General features: G+C 42.6%; 1 protein-coding gene across 2 annotated transcripts in view; it reads left to right on the top strand.

The window, feature by feature from the left end:
* Positions 1-18,685, top strand: part of SPON1 (spondin 1) — a 257,617-nt gene that overhangs the window by 14,051 nt on the left and 224,881 nt on the right. For both annotated transcript variants that reach the window (XR_006208341.1, XM_042958428.1), the window contains exon 2: positions 5,913-6,019. Coding sequence is in view for 1 of the 2 variants with exons in the window: in XM_042958428.1 (XP_042814362.1) it covers positions 5,913-6,019 (107 nt within the window). In the remaining variant the exon portion in view is untranslated. The remainder of the gene's footprint in view (positions 1-5,912; positions 6,020-18,685) is intronic.

Consider the following 18,685-nt stretch of genomic DNA (forward strand, 5'->3'; position numbering starts at 1 on the left):
GTGCTTAGTAACAAAGGGATGAGGGGCTGAATACTACACATGGTAGCTTTGGAGGAGGAAACTTTGAAGGAGGGACCAAGGGGACAAACACTCAATGAGCGTTTATTGAGCATTTATTGTGAGTGAAAAGGCACACTCAATGCTAAAAAGACTGTGCAGCTTAAGACAGACTTGGTCTCTGCTCTCACGGAGCTTCCAGGTTATTAGGGGAGACCAGCATTTAACATATAACTCACAAATAAGTGTGTAATTAAAATTGGGTGAGAGGCATTCAGAAAAAGGAAGGCTCTGTTCACGATAAGGGCTTACCCAGAGCTCCCCATACCCTGACCCTGTGAGGATCATCCCCAAAGACCTTTATTTCCTTGCAGCCCTCTCAGGGGTCCTTTACTGGCACCTGCTAGCGTTTTTCTTTGGAGGTTCAGTCATTGTCCTTGAGGACCAGCTTTTGGAAACCCGTTGCCGGTTGATCGGCCTGCTGAACATCCTGGTCTTTAGCATTTTCATCATCATCTTCTTCAGCTCCAACATCCCCAGTGCCAGTGGCCATCGGCATCCTTTACAGCTCTTGAATCCTTTATGTACCAGGCGCTGTGATAGATGTTTATTTAATCCCCTCCACATTCCTATAAGAAAGGCAGTATCATTAGCTTCTTTTAAAAATGAGGGAACAGGGAGGTGAAATAACTTGCCAGAGGTCATGTAATTAATAAATGATAGCTCTAGGGTTCTAATCCAAAATCTTTGCTCTTAACCAGTTCCCTGTATGTGCTTACAGGATGGCTCTGAATGGACTTTTTTTTTTTTCCTAAACCTTCATCAGCATTTTCCTTGCATTTCTTGGGTCTCTTAATGGCCTCTCTTGGGAGGCACTAGGGAGGAGTCATTAGAGAGAAGATTCTATTATTTATTGCCAAGCAGTCATCTTCAGTCATTACTGGAACTCAGAACATACTGCACATTTGTGCCGTTCAGGAGAGGGTCGCATTAATGGGTCCTTGGAGGGATGGGATCTCCTGTCTTCCTTCAGCTTGTACTGTGGAATACCGTCATCACCAGTGATAATTTCAGGTTGAAACCCCACTCTGAGTTCAGCCTCCAGAGCCTCCGTCCTGTGTGTTATATACAATGAGGTAGAGGAAAACCTTAGATTTGTTTTGTTTTTTTTTAACCTATAGGAATGCATCATTCCTTGGTTTCTGGGAAACCAAGTTTATGATGAGCCCTTTAAGTGTAATGCACAGATGTACAGAAAGGGGCATATTTATCATTCAGAAACATCACTGAATAACATTTGTACCAGAATATAACTTACATATGGAAAAGTTCACAAATTGGACTGCTTAGTGAATTACTACACATTGAACATGCTCATGCAGTGGGCCTGAGATCAAGAAACAGACCATGATCAGCACTCCAGACGCATTCCTTGTGCCACCTGCAAATCACTTCTCACTCCACTTTGCCACACGTGTAACCACTGCCCTGACCTCTGGCATCGTAGATTACTTAAAAAAAAATTTTTTTTTTATTTTAGAGAGAAACTGAGCATGAGTAGGGGAGAGGGGCAGCGGGTGAGAGAGAGACTCCCAAGCAGACTCCATGCTCAGTGAGGAGCCTGATGCCGGGCTCGATCCCATGACCCTGGCTTCATGACCTGAGCCAAAATCAAGAGTTGGATGCTCAACCGACGGAGCCATCCAGGTGCCCCTACTTTTTATGTTTTTGGATTTCACACAAATATATAAATGTAATCATAGCCTTTGTATTATTTTATATGTCTTCTTTCATTCAAGATTATATTTATGAGATTTATTCCTTTGGTTTTTTTAAAAAAATATTTATTTATTTATTTTTGAGGGAGAGACAGAGACCGAGACAGAGTGAGAGCAGGGGAGACACAGAATGAGAGTGAGAGAAGGAGACACAGAATCCAAAGCAGGCTCCAGGCTCTGAGCCATTAGCACAGAGCTCGACGCGGGGCTTGAACTCGCGAGCCGTGAGATCGTGACCTGAGCCGAAGTTGGACGCTTAACCGACTGAGCCATCCAGGTGCCCCAAGATTTATCCTTTTGTTGTATGTAGCAGTAATTCGTTCGTTTTCATTACTACAGGGCATTCAATTATACGTATATGTCACAGTTTACATATCCATTCTACTGATGATTGACACTGAGTTTCCATTTGGGTGCTAATACAATGTTACTATAACCTGATAGATGTTACTTGGTACACATATGTATGCATTCCTGTTGATTTAGGAGTGACATCACTGGATCATAGGGTCTGTATATGTTCGGCTTCAGTAAATACTGCCAAAGAGTTTTCCAGTGAAAATTGCTTATTTTCGGTTCAACGGTGTGTGAAAGTTCCAGTTAACATTTGATACTGTTAATCCTTTTACGTTTAGTCAATCTGGTGGAAATGCGGTAGTAATTTATTGTGGATTTAATTTTTATTTTCCTGTTCACTAACGAGGTTGAGTGTCTTTTCATATGCTTTTTGGCCATTTGGGCACCTTCTTTTACGAAGCATTAATTCATGTGTTGTGCCTATTTTTCTCTATTGGGTTGTCTTTCTTTTCTTGATCTGAAAAAGTTTTTATATATTTTGGATTAAAGTCAACTGATGGTGATATGCGTCGCAAATATCTTCTTCCACACTGTGCCGTGCTTCTTCCTGATGATGTCTTTTGTTGGGCAAAATTTTTACATCAGCCCATTTATGTATCTTCTCTTTTATCGTCACTGTTTTTATTTTCTTTTTTATGTCTGCTTAAAAAAATCTTTCTGATTCCAAGATCATTCATATTTTATCCTAGGCTCACGTCTAAAATCTTTGCTGTTTTATTCTTCACAGTTAGCTCTATCGTCTATGTGAAGTTTATTCTGCGTATGATGTGCAAGGTCAAGATTCACCTGTTTCTATATAGTTACCCAGTGGTCCTCATACCATTTACTGAAGGTATTATCTTTTCCCCCTGACTGCTCTGCAGGAGATCCTTAATCATACAGCAAGTTTCCATAGACTTGTGGAACTTTTTCTGGACCCCAAACAGTTCAACTGGCCTCTTTTTCTTTCCTTGCTATAGTAGCCCGGCTGAATTTCTGTAGCTCCGTAAGTCTGGGTATCTAGTAGTACAAGCCCTCCAACTTTTCACTTCTTTCTTCAGATTGCCTTGGACATTCTTGGTGCTTTGCATTTTCATGTATGTTTCAGAATCAACTTGTCCGTATCACAAAAAACACAATGGGAATTTAATCTAACTGCACTACATTTATAAATCAATTTGAGAAGAACTGACATCTTTATAATATAGAGTTTACCAGTCCATGAACACAGTTCGGTAAACTTAATTGCGTTATCAACTCTCTGCTAATCACTGTGCTGGGCTCAGATGTGGCTCTTGCTTTTGAAGGACTTAATGAATAGGTAGACGAACACTTATCCACAAAATGCAATGTGATAATCTCATCACTGGCAATAAGGGCTAATATTTATTAAGTGCCTAGTATATTCCAGGCATGCTGTTAATAACTTTCTGTGTGTTAATTCGTTTACGCTTCACACTGATACTTTGAGGTGAGTGCTGTTATTATGCCCACCTATAGGTGCTTTTAATTTCAGCGTGGTTGACATACAATATTATATTAGTTTCAGGTGCACAACATAGTGAGTCACCATTTCTCTGCATTACAAAGCAATCACCATGATAAATATAGCTACTGTCACCATATGAAGTTTTTACAATATTATTAACTATATTCCCTATGCTGTACATTGCATTCCCATGTCTTTGTTTATTTTATAGCTGGAATTTTGTAACTTGTCCTCTTCTTCCCCTATTTCACCCATTCCCCCACTCCCCTCCCCTCTGACAACGACCAAATTGTTCTCTGTACCTGTGAGTCTATTTCTGTTTGGTTTTGTTTGTTCATTTCCCACCCCACTCTAGACACCCTCAGACTGCTTTAGGGCTGTGTGTCTGTCCCTCAGAGATCTCAGCTCTTTCTTCTGACATCATAATCATCATTTTCTGCTTGCCACTGGTGAGCACCCTACTTTTCTTACTCTATTGTACTGTGCTTTTTCTCTCACCCTTTCTTCCTTACTAAGAAGGTCTGTCTGACCTTTCGATAGACATCAGTAGCCAATCAGAATGCTCTTTTACTTTTGTGGGATGAACTGACCAATTATAGCATGAGATTTGCAATCTTTGGTTCTCAGAGTTCTTTCCTGAGATGTCGTTGTGTTGGGGCTAATGGGCTGCTGGTGCATGGTCCAAGAAAGGTGTTTTAATTTTTGGAATTTGAGGGTCCTTTATTTTTAGGACTGAAAGCAGAAGACTAGAATGCCCCTCCCTGACAGAGGGTTGCTTTTCAGAATCACATAAATGGTATATGTTAAGTTGATTTTTAAAATTTTAAAACCTAACATTTGTAGAATATCCATACTCAGATATACTCCATATATGCAACCATGAGTGGAATGCTAAACTGGGGAAAAGGAGTCTGGCCCTAAGTCTGCCTTGTGGGTGCTCTTACTGCCTTGGGGTGTCTGTTGACCTCTCTGTGTCTTTGTTTCCTGTCTGTGAAATTAGAAGGCTGGAATGGAGGGTTCTTGAAACAGCTTAAGGCTCTAAGAGTCTATAACTCTGTGTTTAAAGGCCAGAATCTTAGCACTTTAATCCAGACAGTAATTCCAATCCCAATTTATATAAATTTCAAGAAACTTGAATTGAGCATCTATTAGACATCAGGCTCTGTGCCAGGTGCTAGGGATACAAAGGGAGGGGTGACCATCATTGCTGAGAAGGCCCTTGAGCTAGATTCAATGAAAACGAAGTTATCTGGGTAGATGTGAGAAGGAAGAGCATGATGTGGATTCATAGAACTCCAGCTGCTGTAACAAACAATCCCCCACAATATAAGTTTATTTCCAGTTCAGACAAAGTACAAGATGGATGTTTCTGGTCAGTGGGTGATTCTCTGTGTAGCTATTCAGAAACGCTGGTTTCTTCTATCTTGCGACTCCACCATCTTCTCCCAGGACACCTTCTGTTGGATCTTCTGTTGGATCCGCTGCATTCTGCAGGCATAGGTGGGAGAGGGAGACTGGAAGATCCTGTGGAAAGTTTGTGCAGGCCAAGCAGAAAGTGGCATGCATCACGTCCATCCGTGCTTTCCCTTGGCAGAACGCAAACAGACCTAACTGCAAGGGAGGCTGGGAAAGTGGTCTAGCTGAGCGCTTACAAGAAATAGGAAGTATATTTTGGAAAACACACAGCATTCTCTGCCCCAAAGGACTTTGTAAGGGAGTTTGGGCTGTGAGCGGCTAGATTTCTTTTGGAAGTGTAACATTAGATAACTGTCAAGATTGAGGTTGCTGACCAGGGATTTCTTTTTTTTTTTTTTAATGTTTATTTATTTTTGAGAGTGAGAGAGAGTGCAAGCAGTGGAACAGCAGAGAGAGAGGGAGCAGAGGATCTGAAGCAGGCTCCAGGCTCTGTGCTGTCAGTACAGAGCCTGAACCAGGGCTCAAACTCACAAACCGTGAGATCATGACCTGGGCTGAAGTCAGAAACTTAACTGACTGAGCCACCCAGGTGCCCCTGACCAGGGACTATCTTTTTCAAATTGTGGCTACTGGGAGAGAGAGTGCACCAAAGCCTTTGTTGGTTCAAGGAGGCCCAACTGAGATCATAGTTCAGGCATTTTGCAGGTTCTGAAATGTAAGGAGGAACGGGGTGGAGAGCAAAAGTTCACTACTCAAAGGAATGAGGCTTTTCCACTGTCTGCTGCCCCTCCAACCCACAGGTCTGGCTTGTTGATGAAGAACTCACCAACATTCATTTGTCAGATGGAAGCCAGCTGATTCCTGTGCTTATGATCTGCTTTCTCCTCTCTCCACAGTAACCCTTTCAGCTGCCCCACCGTCCTACTTCAGAGGATTCACATTAATTGCCCTCAAAGAGAACAGAGAGGGTGATAAGGAAGAAGACCATGCTGGGACCTTCCAGGTAAGACTCCTCTGGGCTCCTCTGTTGCCCTCGTGCCCTTGTGGGTAAAAGCTAGGGGAAAGAAGGACATACTGAGGAGCTTGAGTGACAGTAGAGGTACAGGTGTCTGAGGTAGCTTCTCGGGAAGTTCCCTTGACCTTGGATCAGATGGGCCAGGATTGAAGGACCCATAATGGTGTAGGTGGCAAATGTCTCAAGCTTGCTTCCAGGCCTTCGGGATTGGCTACCAGAAAGGGATCTTCTCTGGACTCCCAGTGCCTGGGGGACTGCAGACAGCCCAGCACAGTGAGAGCACTTAGAGCCCTGGCGGGCCTGGCTGTTTTTCCCGAGAGCCATTTGTGATTGACTGGCAAGTCTCAAGTATAAATGGAACAAGAGCTTAGGATGGCCAGACTGGAAGGAATTCAAAGCATAGGCGAAGGACTATTAAGGGAACGAAGAGATTGATTTATGAGAGGAGATTAAAAGAATTAAACATGCTTTGCTTGGCTAAATGAACAGGGCTGAGTGTGAGAGGTGGTAATGGTCTTTAAATGTCAGTCCTCACAGAACAACCTTCTCCAGGGGAGGCTGCGTTTGACTTTGTACAAAAGGGCACGGCCAGACAAAAGTGGGTCAAGAGAAGAAAGAGAATCTCAAAGGCAAGGGCCCTGACAGTGAGTCATATTTCACCGTGGAATATTCTTCCAAGGGAAGTGGCGGGAACATCATCCCCTTTCAGAGGTTTAGAAAAAGGCCATCCAGTCGTCAGAACATGTCCCAGAAGGACTGGGGCCATCCTAGGAGGAGGCCTGGCCAAATTTGCCGCAACCATTTCTCATCTCAAATTTCCATTGTTCTAGAATCCATTTTTATCTGACGTTTGCAAACTCAGAAAAAAAAAAAAGAGCTCAAGAAAAATACTTAACACCCATAGCTGACTGTTGGGGAATCCTAGTGTAAGTTGTGGGCTCCACAGAGGGCCCTGCCCCAAAATATCTCCCCCATCTAAAGACATCTTTTAATCCTTTGTAGCCAGGTTGTCATTTTGAATCCTGTGTTAAACAAAAAAAATTTTTTTTAATGTTTGTTTATTTTTGAGAGAGAGAGAGACAGAATACAAGCAGGGGAAGGGCAGAGAGAGAGGGAGACACAGAATCTGAAGCAGGCTCCAGGCTCTGAGCTGTCAGCAAAGAGCCTGATGCAGGGCCCAATCATGACCAGAGCCAAAGTCAGACACTTCATTGACGGAGCCACTCAGGTGCCCCATTGAATCCTGTGTTTTAAAAAATGTCCATTGCTTTGTATTCTGGGTCTCTGGCCTAGTAGGGCTGTTAATTCCATGCTCATTGTGATGTTCTTCTGTGTACCTAGGTGGCAGGAACCTTCTTGGCATATATCTGAAGGAGTCACCCAGTTATAATACCAAGGATGCCCAGCATTTTCTGGGTTCTTACCATGTGCCAGCTATTAGGTTTAGTTCTTTGTCTTGTTTTGGTTTATCTCATCTTAATTTAATTGGTGTACTTACTTTAATTCTCCAAACAGCCAAATGGATAGAAACTAGTATCCCTATTTTATGGATCAGGAAATTGAAACTAGGAAGATTGAATCATTTGCGTAAACACCTAGTAAATAGTAAGCTCAGGTTCCTCTACCAGATGTCTGATTCCAGAGACTAAATTGTTTCGTATCTGAATAGTACCTAATAATCTCCTGGCACAAGTGTATTTGGACAGTGTATCAGTAAGGTTGTCATGATAGGGAAAGGAAGATTCATGCATGCGTTCAGCCCGTAAAGCATTGAAATAAATTCCCCTGGTCCTTGTTGTGCTAATTTACCTGGAGGTGTGGATGATTTATCAGATTCAGATGAGAGATCTGGGTACCTGAGTGTCAGGAGGGGTAAAGTTCTAAGAGGGGAAAAGGTAGAGGGTGGGATGGGGGAAGAGTGACCTTAATTGTCACCCGAACAAAATGTATCTGCTTTAAAATGGTGCTTAGAGGGGCGCTTGGGTGGCTCAGTCGGTTGGGCGTCTGACTTCGGCTCAGGTCATGATCTCACCGTCCGTGGGTTCGAGCCCCACATAGGGCTCTGTGCTGACAGCTCGGAGACTGGAGCCTGCTTCCAACTCTGTGTCTCCCTCTCTCTCTGCTCCTACCCCGCTCAAGCTCTATCTCTGTCTCTCTCAAAAATAAATAAACATCAAAATGGTGCTTAGAAATATATACTCAAAACAGTTGAAACCAGGGATTCAAATAGGTATTTGTACAGCCGTGTTCATAGCAGCACTATTCACAACAGCCAAATGTAGAAACAACCCAAACATCTCCTGATGGATGATTTGGCTAAACAAATGTGATGTATACATACAGTGCAATATTAATTCTTGAAAAGGAAGGACATTCTGACACATGCTATATGTAACGTAGATGAACCTTGAAGACATTGTGCTAAGTGAAATAAACTAGTCACAAAAAAGGACAAAATACTGTATGATTCCACTTATGTGAGGACCTAGAATAGTCAAATCCAGAGAAACAGAAAGTCGAATGGTAGTTGCCAGGGGCTACAGGGGAGAAGGGAGTAAGGAATTCTTGACGAACAGAGAGTTTGGGTTTGGGAAGATGAAAACAATTCTGGAGATAGATGGTGAGTGATGGCTGCACAAAAATATAGAGTGTACTTATAGCCAGTGAACTATATACTTAAAAATGGTTAGAATGGTAAATTTTATGTATATTCTCCCCCCCACCCCACCCCCCACCGCCACACACACACAAAGGATGCCTGAGTTAGGCCTAATGGGGACACGATGTGGAGTTAGGCCTGATGAGGATGTGGCTGCTTTCTTTAAAGGCTATTCTGTTTTTTTAAATTTTTTTTTTAAGTTTATTTATTTTTGAGACAGAGAGAGACAGAGCATGAACGGGGGAGGGTCAGAGAGAGAGGGAGACACAGAATCAGAAGCAGGCTCCAGGCTCTGAGCCATCAGCCCAGAGCCCGACGCAGGGCTCCGAACTCACGGACCGCAAGATCGTGACCTGAGCCGAAGTCGGACGCTTAACCAACTGAGCCACCCAGGAGCCCCAAGGCTATTCTGTTTTAATTCAATAAACTGATAGTCCTTCCCAACGCACTGTCGTTTCTATTCAGCTAAATCTTGGTCCTTTCAGCTGATCGGTGAATACAGGGCCCTGCTCACAGTGGGCAGTGAGTAAATGTCTGCTGAATGAATAAATGAGCGAATTATTCTTTCTACTCGTATCTGTTACTCAGTCCTTTTCAGAACTCCTGTCTCTTTATGCATCTCTCCTTCTTCCTTCTCTTGGAGCTTTGCACATGCTTTCATGTTGCATCGCAGTGATTCTCCGAGTGTGGTCTCTGGACCAGCAGCATCAGCACCACTGGGGGAACTTGTTAGAAATAAAAAATCTCGGGTCCCACCCAGCCCTACTGAATGAGGCACTCACAGGCCGCGACCTGTGTTTTAACAAGCGCTCAGGATGAATCCCGTGTCTGCTCGAGTTTGAGAGCCGATGTTGAAATGAAGCACAGATCCAGCCCATCCAACACGAACTCCTCCATCATCACATCAACGTATCTGTCTGCTGCCATATATCCTATCGCTTCCACCAGCCCTTGAGGAATCAAATTGAGAAACAAACACAAAAAATGCCTCGCAGATAATAGTAATGCCTGTGTGCCAGGAACCATTCTAAGTGGTTTACATTTATTAACTGATCACGATGAGCTAGCACTGTTACCCTGTCTTTCACAGATGAGGGAATTGTGGCACAGAGCAATTAAGTAACTTTCTTCAGACCGCTCAGCTCTAAGTGATAAAGCTGGATTCAAACTCAGGCAGTCTGGCCCCAGATCCCTACTCCCCACCACTCTCTGCACTGCCTCTCAACGTGTACGTGTTAAGTGAAAATATGAGGGTCTACTATGACTTTTTTATGGTGGTAGTCTCTGTGCCAAGGGCTTTATATGCATTATCTTACTTAATTCTCATAGCAACCCTGTGAGGTCAGTATTGTTACCACCATTTTCCAGAGGGTAGAACTGAGTCTCCAAGGTGCTAAGTGAATTGACCAAAGTAATCCAACATGTACATGGGGGAAGGGACAAACGCCATGCCGGTGATTTTCTCACACTTCATCTCCCCGCCCCCACCCTGCCCTTGCACATTACATGCACACTCCACCTGGGTTCCCCTTGCACGGCGCATGCCATCTTGTCTCTCCTGCTTCCCTGTGGTCTCTGTACTTGCCTCTCCCACGGCAGCCTACAAGTCTTCTCTCTCCACCAAAGCCGTCATCTTTGGAGTCACTCGCTTATTCGTGGGCATTCACGCAGTGTCTCCTATATGCCAGGCACTGGGGTAACGACGGTGACAAAAACAGGCACGGCTCTGCCCTCCCGGAGTACAGTGTCCTCCGTGCAGCTGCACCTTAAAAATTACCTCTGCTGCCGGTAGGCGTAGTAGAAAGTCATCCATTGGAACCCGAGCAGGTGTCCAGAAGCTACAAACGCCACGGTGATTTTCAAAACACATACATAGTGATTAACACATCTGTAGAAGCACTTCTTCGTTGACACCTTCGCTCCAGATACAACAATCTCGAGACCCTAACAACAACAAAATTCTGATACTCTTTCGATCTGGTTAAAGATTACATTCTTCGTTCTGAAAGTGACTCGGAGGATGCGTGGTTCTGCTTCTGCATGAGTGAGCCCTTACGCAGAGAATACAGACTCACCAGGTACAAACAAGTGTGAATTTTAATGCCCCTTTAGACTCAGTGGGGGAGGGAATGGGGCTGCAGGGTACGGGGTTATGCTCTCACCACGTGGCCAGACCCAAGAAGAAGGGGGTGGGGCTGCCCATCTGCTTCCAGCAAAGCAGCCTGGGCACAGACTGGGGAATCTGTCTCTGGCTGCCAGAAGGGAGAGACAGGGGAATCTCTCTTTGATGAGCGAGTTGGGTGTACTTATGGGTAATTGAAAGTGACAAGGAATGCAGTGGATGGACTGCCTGCACAAAAGTAACCCACTAATCCTTTAAAATTGTATTGCTAAAACCGAATTGCTCCCTGGAATGCTCGTGGCCCAGCCAACTGTCCTCGCCCCCTTCCTTCAGGTCTCTGCTCAGATGGCCCTTTCTCAGGGACGCCATCCGGATCCCCCTATTTGAAGCTTCCTCCCCCCTTCAGTTCCCCGGCTGGATTTCCTATCCTTCCCCACTTAATTTTTGTCCTGTTGCCTTTATTGCCACACGATGTGCCATTTTACTTGTCGACTTGAGTATTATCTGCCCCCCCTTCCATTAGATTGTGAGCTCCTCAAGGCAGGGGGTTTTATCTGTCTTGTTTGCTGAAGGGTTGTTTGCCTGAGAAGATCCCTTGTCAATACCATACAAACAAGTATCTTTTTAATAACTAATTATTCCATATTCTTAATCACCTGTTTCTAAACTATTTTCATTATCTCTTCATTAACAATATGTATTAGCATCTAATGGGTCCTGAGCTACACTAGAAGCTCAGAGAGGTTCTAAAAATAAAATGCTGTTGCAAGCCCATCCTTAGGAATTTTCTTAGTTTGTAGGAAAACTTTCTTTTGTTATGGTCATCTGAACTTAATCATGCCCCTTAAAAGACTAGGATTTTTCAATGTGCTATTCACTATTATAAATAATGGAGTAAAAACAGGTTTTGGGTGTTTTTTTTGTTTTTTTTTTTTTGCATATGCCTTTCTTTGTTTGGTATTATTTTGGTAGAATAGATTCCCAGAACTGTAATTACATACACAAAGGATGTGGACTTTTTAATGTTTTTGATATATGTTGATTGCAAAGGTGATTATAACACTCCCGTCAGCGCTCCTTCCAACAGCCTGATCTGGGCTTGTCATCATGGTAACCACACCCACTGATGGGAAGGGACACATATATTCCCATATCAGGACTAGGCATCAGAGGACTTGGGCAGGTCAAATTGATTAACCAGCTGTAGCAAGATGAAAGCTAATGGAGGAACACAGAAAGTCACTTACTTAGATCCAAATAACCAATTGCACGTGTACAAGAAGAGATACTGGGACTTATGGCAGCGCATTAAACAAACAACAACAAAAATACCCTAGGGTTTTTAGTTGCCTGTAAGTTCAGGATGAGTCATCTGTTGAGATAGGACCACGAAAAGCTAATGAGGTCTTAGGACGCGTCATAGGTGCATAACACAGGAGTCAGATTGTTTTGTGGGATTATTATTTTTTAAATTTATTTTAGAGAAAGAGAGCATGTGAGTCAGGGAGAGGGACAGAGAGAGAAAGAGAGAACCCCAAGCAGGGTTCATGCTCAGTGGGGAGCCCAACACAGGGCTCGATCCTATGACCCTGAGATCATGATGTGAGCCATAATCAAGAGTCAGATGCTCAGCTGACTGAGCCACTCGGGCGCCCTATGTCTTATGGGATTCTTAATCCATCCTGAGTGAGCTCACAATATTCTCTTTCTTCATATATAGAATACACCTTTCTAGTGAACGAATATTACAGTGTAAAATATATAGCGTTTTCTTTCATGCATTTGTTTATTCAGATATTTCCTTAGCATTCAGACCACTCTGTACTTTTCCTTCAGAGTGTTTTTGTTTAACATTTCTCTGCACCTACCAAATTGTAGGGCAAAATCATATGTGTTTTGTTCACTAGTATATTTCTAACCACCAGCACCATACCTGGCACATGGTAGACACTCAATAAATGTTAGCTGAGATGAAACATTTCATTAGCTGTCAAAGGCAACATACTAGGCTCTGAGCGTATTGAGATGAATAATTAAGGCCTGGTGCCTGGTATCAGGTGGTCAGGATCTACAGCAGAACTTGCCAACCCTGGTGGATCCCAAGTGGGTTATAGGAGCACCCAGATATTTACTTGTTTAGATATTGGGGTGGACTCATTTGTTTACCCTAGGGAAATTCTATCATTTCCTGCATGTGACACAGAGTAAGCCAATTGCACATGTACAAGAAGAGAGACTTTCATTTACGGCAGCACGTTCAGCAGGCAGATAAGAACGATATAGAAAGGACTGTTTTTGCAACATGCTAGGCACTAGAATTGCTGCGTGTGTGACAATAAGAAAACAGTCATTTTCGGGAAGTGAGGAGGGAGTGCTGATTTGAGAGGAGAGAAAAGACGTTCATAGAGGTGATTACTTTGAGTTGTCTCTTTGGGTGGTTCAAGCTTACAGATGCACGGGGGGTGACGATGAAGGGTATGTGTGAAGTCCACTCTACTGTTTCCTCAGACCTCTATTTTAAAACTTTCCCTACTTAATGTTCCACTGCATCTTCTTTGATTAGTGCATAGAGCCCAGCAAGGACACAGTAAGTTTTCTTACATGAATGAATGAATGAATGAATGAACGGAAGAATGAACGAACGAACGAACGCTCTAGGGGATAAAAGACATGCTATGGCCAGCCCCTTCTCTTCAGGAATTCACTCAGGGTAAAATGCCTCTGTGAAGATGTGATCCTAAAAGAACCATCAAAAGAACACATTTTAAAGGCAATGGCAGGACCTCTTGTTCGATACTTCGTTTTCTTTTTTTAAATTGCCATCTGAAATCATTTGTAAGGAGAGTGAGAAGCAGCTTGCCTTGTGAGTGCCTGGGGTACACATGGGGTCCTCAGGCTGCTACAGCCCCGATCTCTGGTGCCTGCTACCAGGAAGGATGAAAAGCAGTTTCCTTCCAAGCAAGCAAGCCCTGAGAACCAGATGCTCTATGGGGAGGAACAGCAGAGCACACACCCTTGTTTTGTGTTGGAAAATACAGAAAAGGATAAATACAGAGGGTGGTGAAGACGAAATAAAAAATGTCCTCTTATAACATAGAGATAATCACTATTAACATTTGGGTACATTTCCTTCCAGATTTTAAATATATATGCATATATGTAGTTGCTCAACAAATATTGGAACCAAACTATATATAGGATCTTATGACCTCTTTTATTTTTAATGAACATTATATTATGAGTGTATTTCAATACAATTAAACATTATTCCACAGCATGAATTTTAATGACTTTATAATACTCCACTATTCCGTTGAATTATAATTTATTCCACCATTCCTCTGTTGTTGGGCAAGATAGGTAGCTCTAGTTCTTTTCATTTTTCCTTTCGTTTTTAAAAAAAAAAAAAAACCCCACTGCAATGAACACAACACATAAATCATTGTTAACATCTGTGACCATTTCCATGTTATTAATTTCAAGAATTAAATTACAGGGTTGAACTAATGTCTCCCTCCCTCTCTTTCTCTCTGCACACACACGCACACACACACACACACACACGCACACATGTGTGCATGTATATATTAGCTCCTCTATTTCTAAAAGTGGACATTTGGAATTAGACAGTGTCACTGGTAGGCACATGGATTATTATGACAGGAGAAAGCATTCCTGTTCCTAGGCTGATTTTCTTCCTCAAAAAGGACTCTTTATCTCATTATTTCTTCCAATTCTAGCTTAACTTGTCTAGTTAGAATATACGTTGGGTGTGCGGAAAGAACGTGGTTTTGGAGTCAGCGGGCCTGGGCTCAAATTCTGCCTCCACCAGCTGGGTGAAGAAGTCACTTAATTTCTTTGACTCGTAGCTCCTTCATCTATAAAGTAGGGATGAGAAAGGTTATTTTGAGAATCAGATGAGCTATTTTATGTAAAATTCCCCAGATGGTGTCGGGATGTAATGGACCCTCAAACAATGTCTCTTCCGTCTGAGCCGGAAGCTTAGTAGGGTGCCCTTTCCACGTCTCTGTGGCCAGTGAATCACAAACCCCGTCCCTCTGTAGACATGAGCAGACATCCCACCTTCAGTATAACCAACCAGCTGTCTTTTCGACCCCCAAGTGAGGGGAGGGACAGGCTTGTCTAATTCTTTCTATCTTCATTGTAATATGATTGGGAAGTCTATAAAGTAAAATGGGAAAACTTCACTGTTTCTGGATACATCATACCCAGTAAATAAAAATAAAACTCTGGTCCTTGAGGGTGCTAGGTGGTTGGCTGGGCTCCATTACTGGCTTTGTGACCTTCTCCCACACAGCAGTTTAACCAAAAATGGGTTCAAATCATACTTTGAGAAAGACAAATGCCGGGGAGGGGGGAGCGATGAGCAGACAGAGGAAACCACAACTATCACCTCCAGGTATGAAGTAGTCTAGTTGTTTATTTAATGCTCTCCCTCTTAGCTGTAGGTTCCATGAAAACAGGACAGTCCATTTCTTTCGTCCCCAGTGCTGGGTACAATGCCTGCCACCCAACAGGCACTCAGTAAATATGTGTCACATAAATAAACCAATCTAGTAATTTCCTGTCAGTTTCTGACCCATCCCATGAGGTGGGCACTGTTCTCGTCCCCATCACGCAGGCCAGGTAATACCGAGGGAAACGGAAACCGTGACAAAGGGCACAGAGCCATAAATGGTGGGGAGCGAGGATGGAAACGTGAGGACAGACTCTGTGCCATTTTCTCTGTTCAGCATCTTGTGTGGCTACAGGAACAGAAGTGTGGGAGGGACAGACTGAAATCGACTGCTTGTCTCCTAAAATCTTCTCAGGGTTGTTCCAGAAAGCACACTGGGTTCATCACCTCACGGGTCCTTCTTGTGCTGTCATCCCCTGACACCCATATCTTACTTCCATCCCATTTGGAGTCTGTGCCCCTACCCCATCTCCACGCTCTCTCACACTTGGCACATCCTTTATTCAGTCCTTCACACACACTGTGGCTTAATGTGTTAAATCCCTGTTCGCCAACGAGATTCTGCAAAGAGACGGAAATCTGGGCCGTGGCCATCTCTGTATTCCCACGGCTTCCCCAAGGCTTGGCACTCTGGCCAGTTGATAAATGTTTCCCAAATTGATGGACGACTTGCTGCTGGAATTTTTGGCCCTCGTTTGCGGGCATTCGTTGGTCTCATGCTTTCTTGCATGGGAACTAGTATTGTTTTCCCATCTATCTTCTGAAAGGTCTAGAAATCATTTTCAAGTACGTCATAGAATTGTTTAGCAGACAACCTGTAACTCTTATTGCCTCCAAAGAACTTTTATCAGGTACGTGTCAAGTAGATGCAAAATGCCAGTAAGTCATGGCGTGGCCTTGTAATCCCCTCATCTTTGTTTTTCGCTTCTAAGTTTTTATTTTTCCATTTTTTTTTAAATGGAAGTGTAGTTGACACACAATGCTACACCAGTTCCAGGTGTACAACATAGTGATTTGATAACTATATACGTTATGCTCTGCTCCCTACAAGTGTAGCCACCATCTGTCCGCATATAACACTATTACAATATCATTGACTATATTCCCTATGCGATCCCTGTCATCCCTGTGACTTACTCATTCCATAACTGGAAGCCTGCGTCTCCCACTATCCTTCATCCATTTTGTCCATCCTCCCACCCTGCTCCCCTCTGAGAACCATCAGTTTGTTCTTTGTAGTTATATTTTATGTTCTTTATATTCGTATTTTGTTCTTTATATTTATCTATGTTTCTGCTTCTTGTTTGTGTATTCATTTGTTTTGTGTTTTAGATTCCACACAGAAGCGAAATCACATGGTATTTGTCTGGCTGAATTATGATACCTTCTAGGCCCACCTGTGTTCTCACAAATGGCAAGATCTCATCCTTTTCTATGGCTGAGCAATATTCTATTGTATATACAGATGCCACGTCTTCTTCATCCACCCATCCTTCCATCCATCGATAGACACGGGTTGCTCCCACATCTTCACTCTTGTAAATAATGCTGTGATAAACATAGGGGTGCAGATATCTTTTCAAATTAGTGTTTTTTGTTTTCTTTGGGTAAATACCCAGTAGTGGAATTACTGAATCATATGGTATTTCTATTTTTAATTAAAAAAAATGTTTTTAACGTTTATTTATTTTTGAGACAGAGAGAGAGACAGAGCATGAGTGAGGGAGGGGAAGATAGAGAGGGAGACACAGAATCCAAAGCAGGCTCTAGGTTCTAAGCTGTCAGCACAGAGCCCGATGTGGGGCTCGAACTCACCGACTGCGAGATCGTGACCTGAGCCGAAGCTGGACGCTCAACCGACTGAACCACCCAGATACCCCTCTATTTTTAATTTTTTGAGGAACCTCCATGCTGTTTTTCACAGTGGCTGCACCAGTTTGTATTCCCACCAACAGTGCAAAGGGTTCCCCTTTCTCCACATCCTTGCCAACACGTGTTGTTTCTTGTATTGTCGATTTTAGCCATTCTGACAGGTGTGAGGTGTTATCTCGTGGTTCTGATTTGCATTTCCCTGATGATGAGGGATGTTGAGCATATTTTCATTTGTATGCCTTCTCTGGAAAAATGTCTATTTAGGTCTTCTGCCCATTTTTTAAGTTTATTTATTTATTCAAGAGAGAGAAAGAGCATGAGAGAGAAAGAGCAAGGCAGGGGCAGAGAGAGAGAGAGGGAGAGAGAATCCTAAGCAGGCTCTGTGCTCTCAGCCTGATGTGGGGCTTGAACTCATGAACCATGAGATCGTGACCTGAGCCAAAATCGAGAGTCAGATGCTTCATCAACTGAGCCCCCCAGGCACCCCTGTCTTCTGCCCATTTTTAATCAGATTATTTGTATTTTGGTGTTCAGTTGTATAAGTTCTTTATATATTTTGGATATTAACCCCTTGTCATATATATCATTTGTAAATATCTTCTCCCATTCAGTAGGTTGCCTTTTCATTTTGTTGATGGTTTCTTTTGTGGTCCAAAATTTTTTATTTGGACATAATTTTCATAATTTTCTTTTGCTTTTGTTTCCCTTGCCTGAGGAGACATCTCTAAAAAATTTTTCTGTGGCCAATGTCAAAGAAATTACTGCCTATGTTTTCTTCTAGGGAATTTATGGTTTCATGTCTTACATTTAGGTCTTTAATCCATTTTGAGTTTAGTTGTGTGTATGGTAAAAGAAAGTGGTCCATTTTCATTCTTTTGCATGTAGTTGTCCAGTTTTCCCAGCACTATTTATCGAAGAGACTGGTCTTTCCCCATTGTATATCTTTGCCTCCTTTGTCATATATCAATTGGCCATATAAGCATGGATTTATTTCTGGGCTCTCTATTATGTTCCTTGATCTATGTCTGTTTTTGGGCCAGTACCATACTGTTTGGATTACTACAGCTTTGCAATATATCTTAAAATCTGTGATTGTGCTACCTCCAACTTTGTTTTTACTTCTCAAGATTGCTTTGCCTATTAGGGTTTTTTTTGGTGATTCCATGCAAGTTTTAGTATTATTTGTCCTAGTTCTGTGAAAAATGCTGTTGGTATTTTGATAGAGATTGCATTGAATCTGAAGATTGCTTTAGATAGTATTGAAATTTTTCACTACATGAATTATTCCATATCTTTCCATTTGTTTGTATCCTCTTCAAAAGAATTTTTATAATTTATGTATTAAGTAGCTTAAAAATGCCAATAAGTCACTGTGTGGCCTTGCAGTCCCCTCATCTTTAAAATGAAAATACTGAGTCTCCATTCCAGATCTAATTACTTTATGGGCTAGATTTTAATTCTGGTGTTACAAACATTTAAGCCATCTGTTTGCTTTTTAAAATAGAGTTAAAAAATAATAAAAAA

The sequence above is a fragment of the Panthera tigris genome, chromosome D1 (assembly GCF_018350195.1).
Source record: "Panthera tigris isolate Pti1 chromosome D1, P.tigris_Pti1_mat1.1, whole genome shotgun sequence".
Classification (NCBI taxonomy): domain Eukaryota; kingdom Metazoa; phylum Chordata; class Mammalia; order Carnivora; family Felidae; genus Panthera; species Panthera tigris.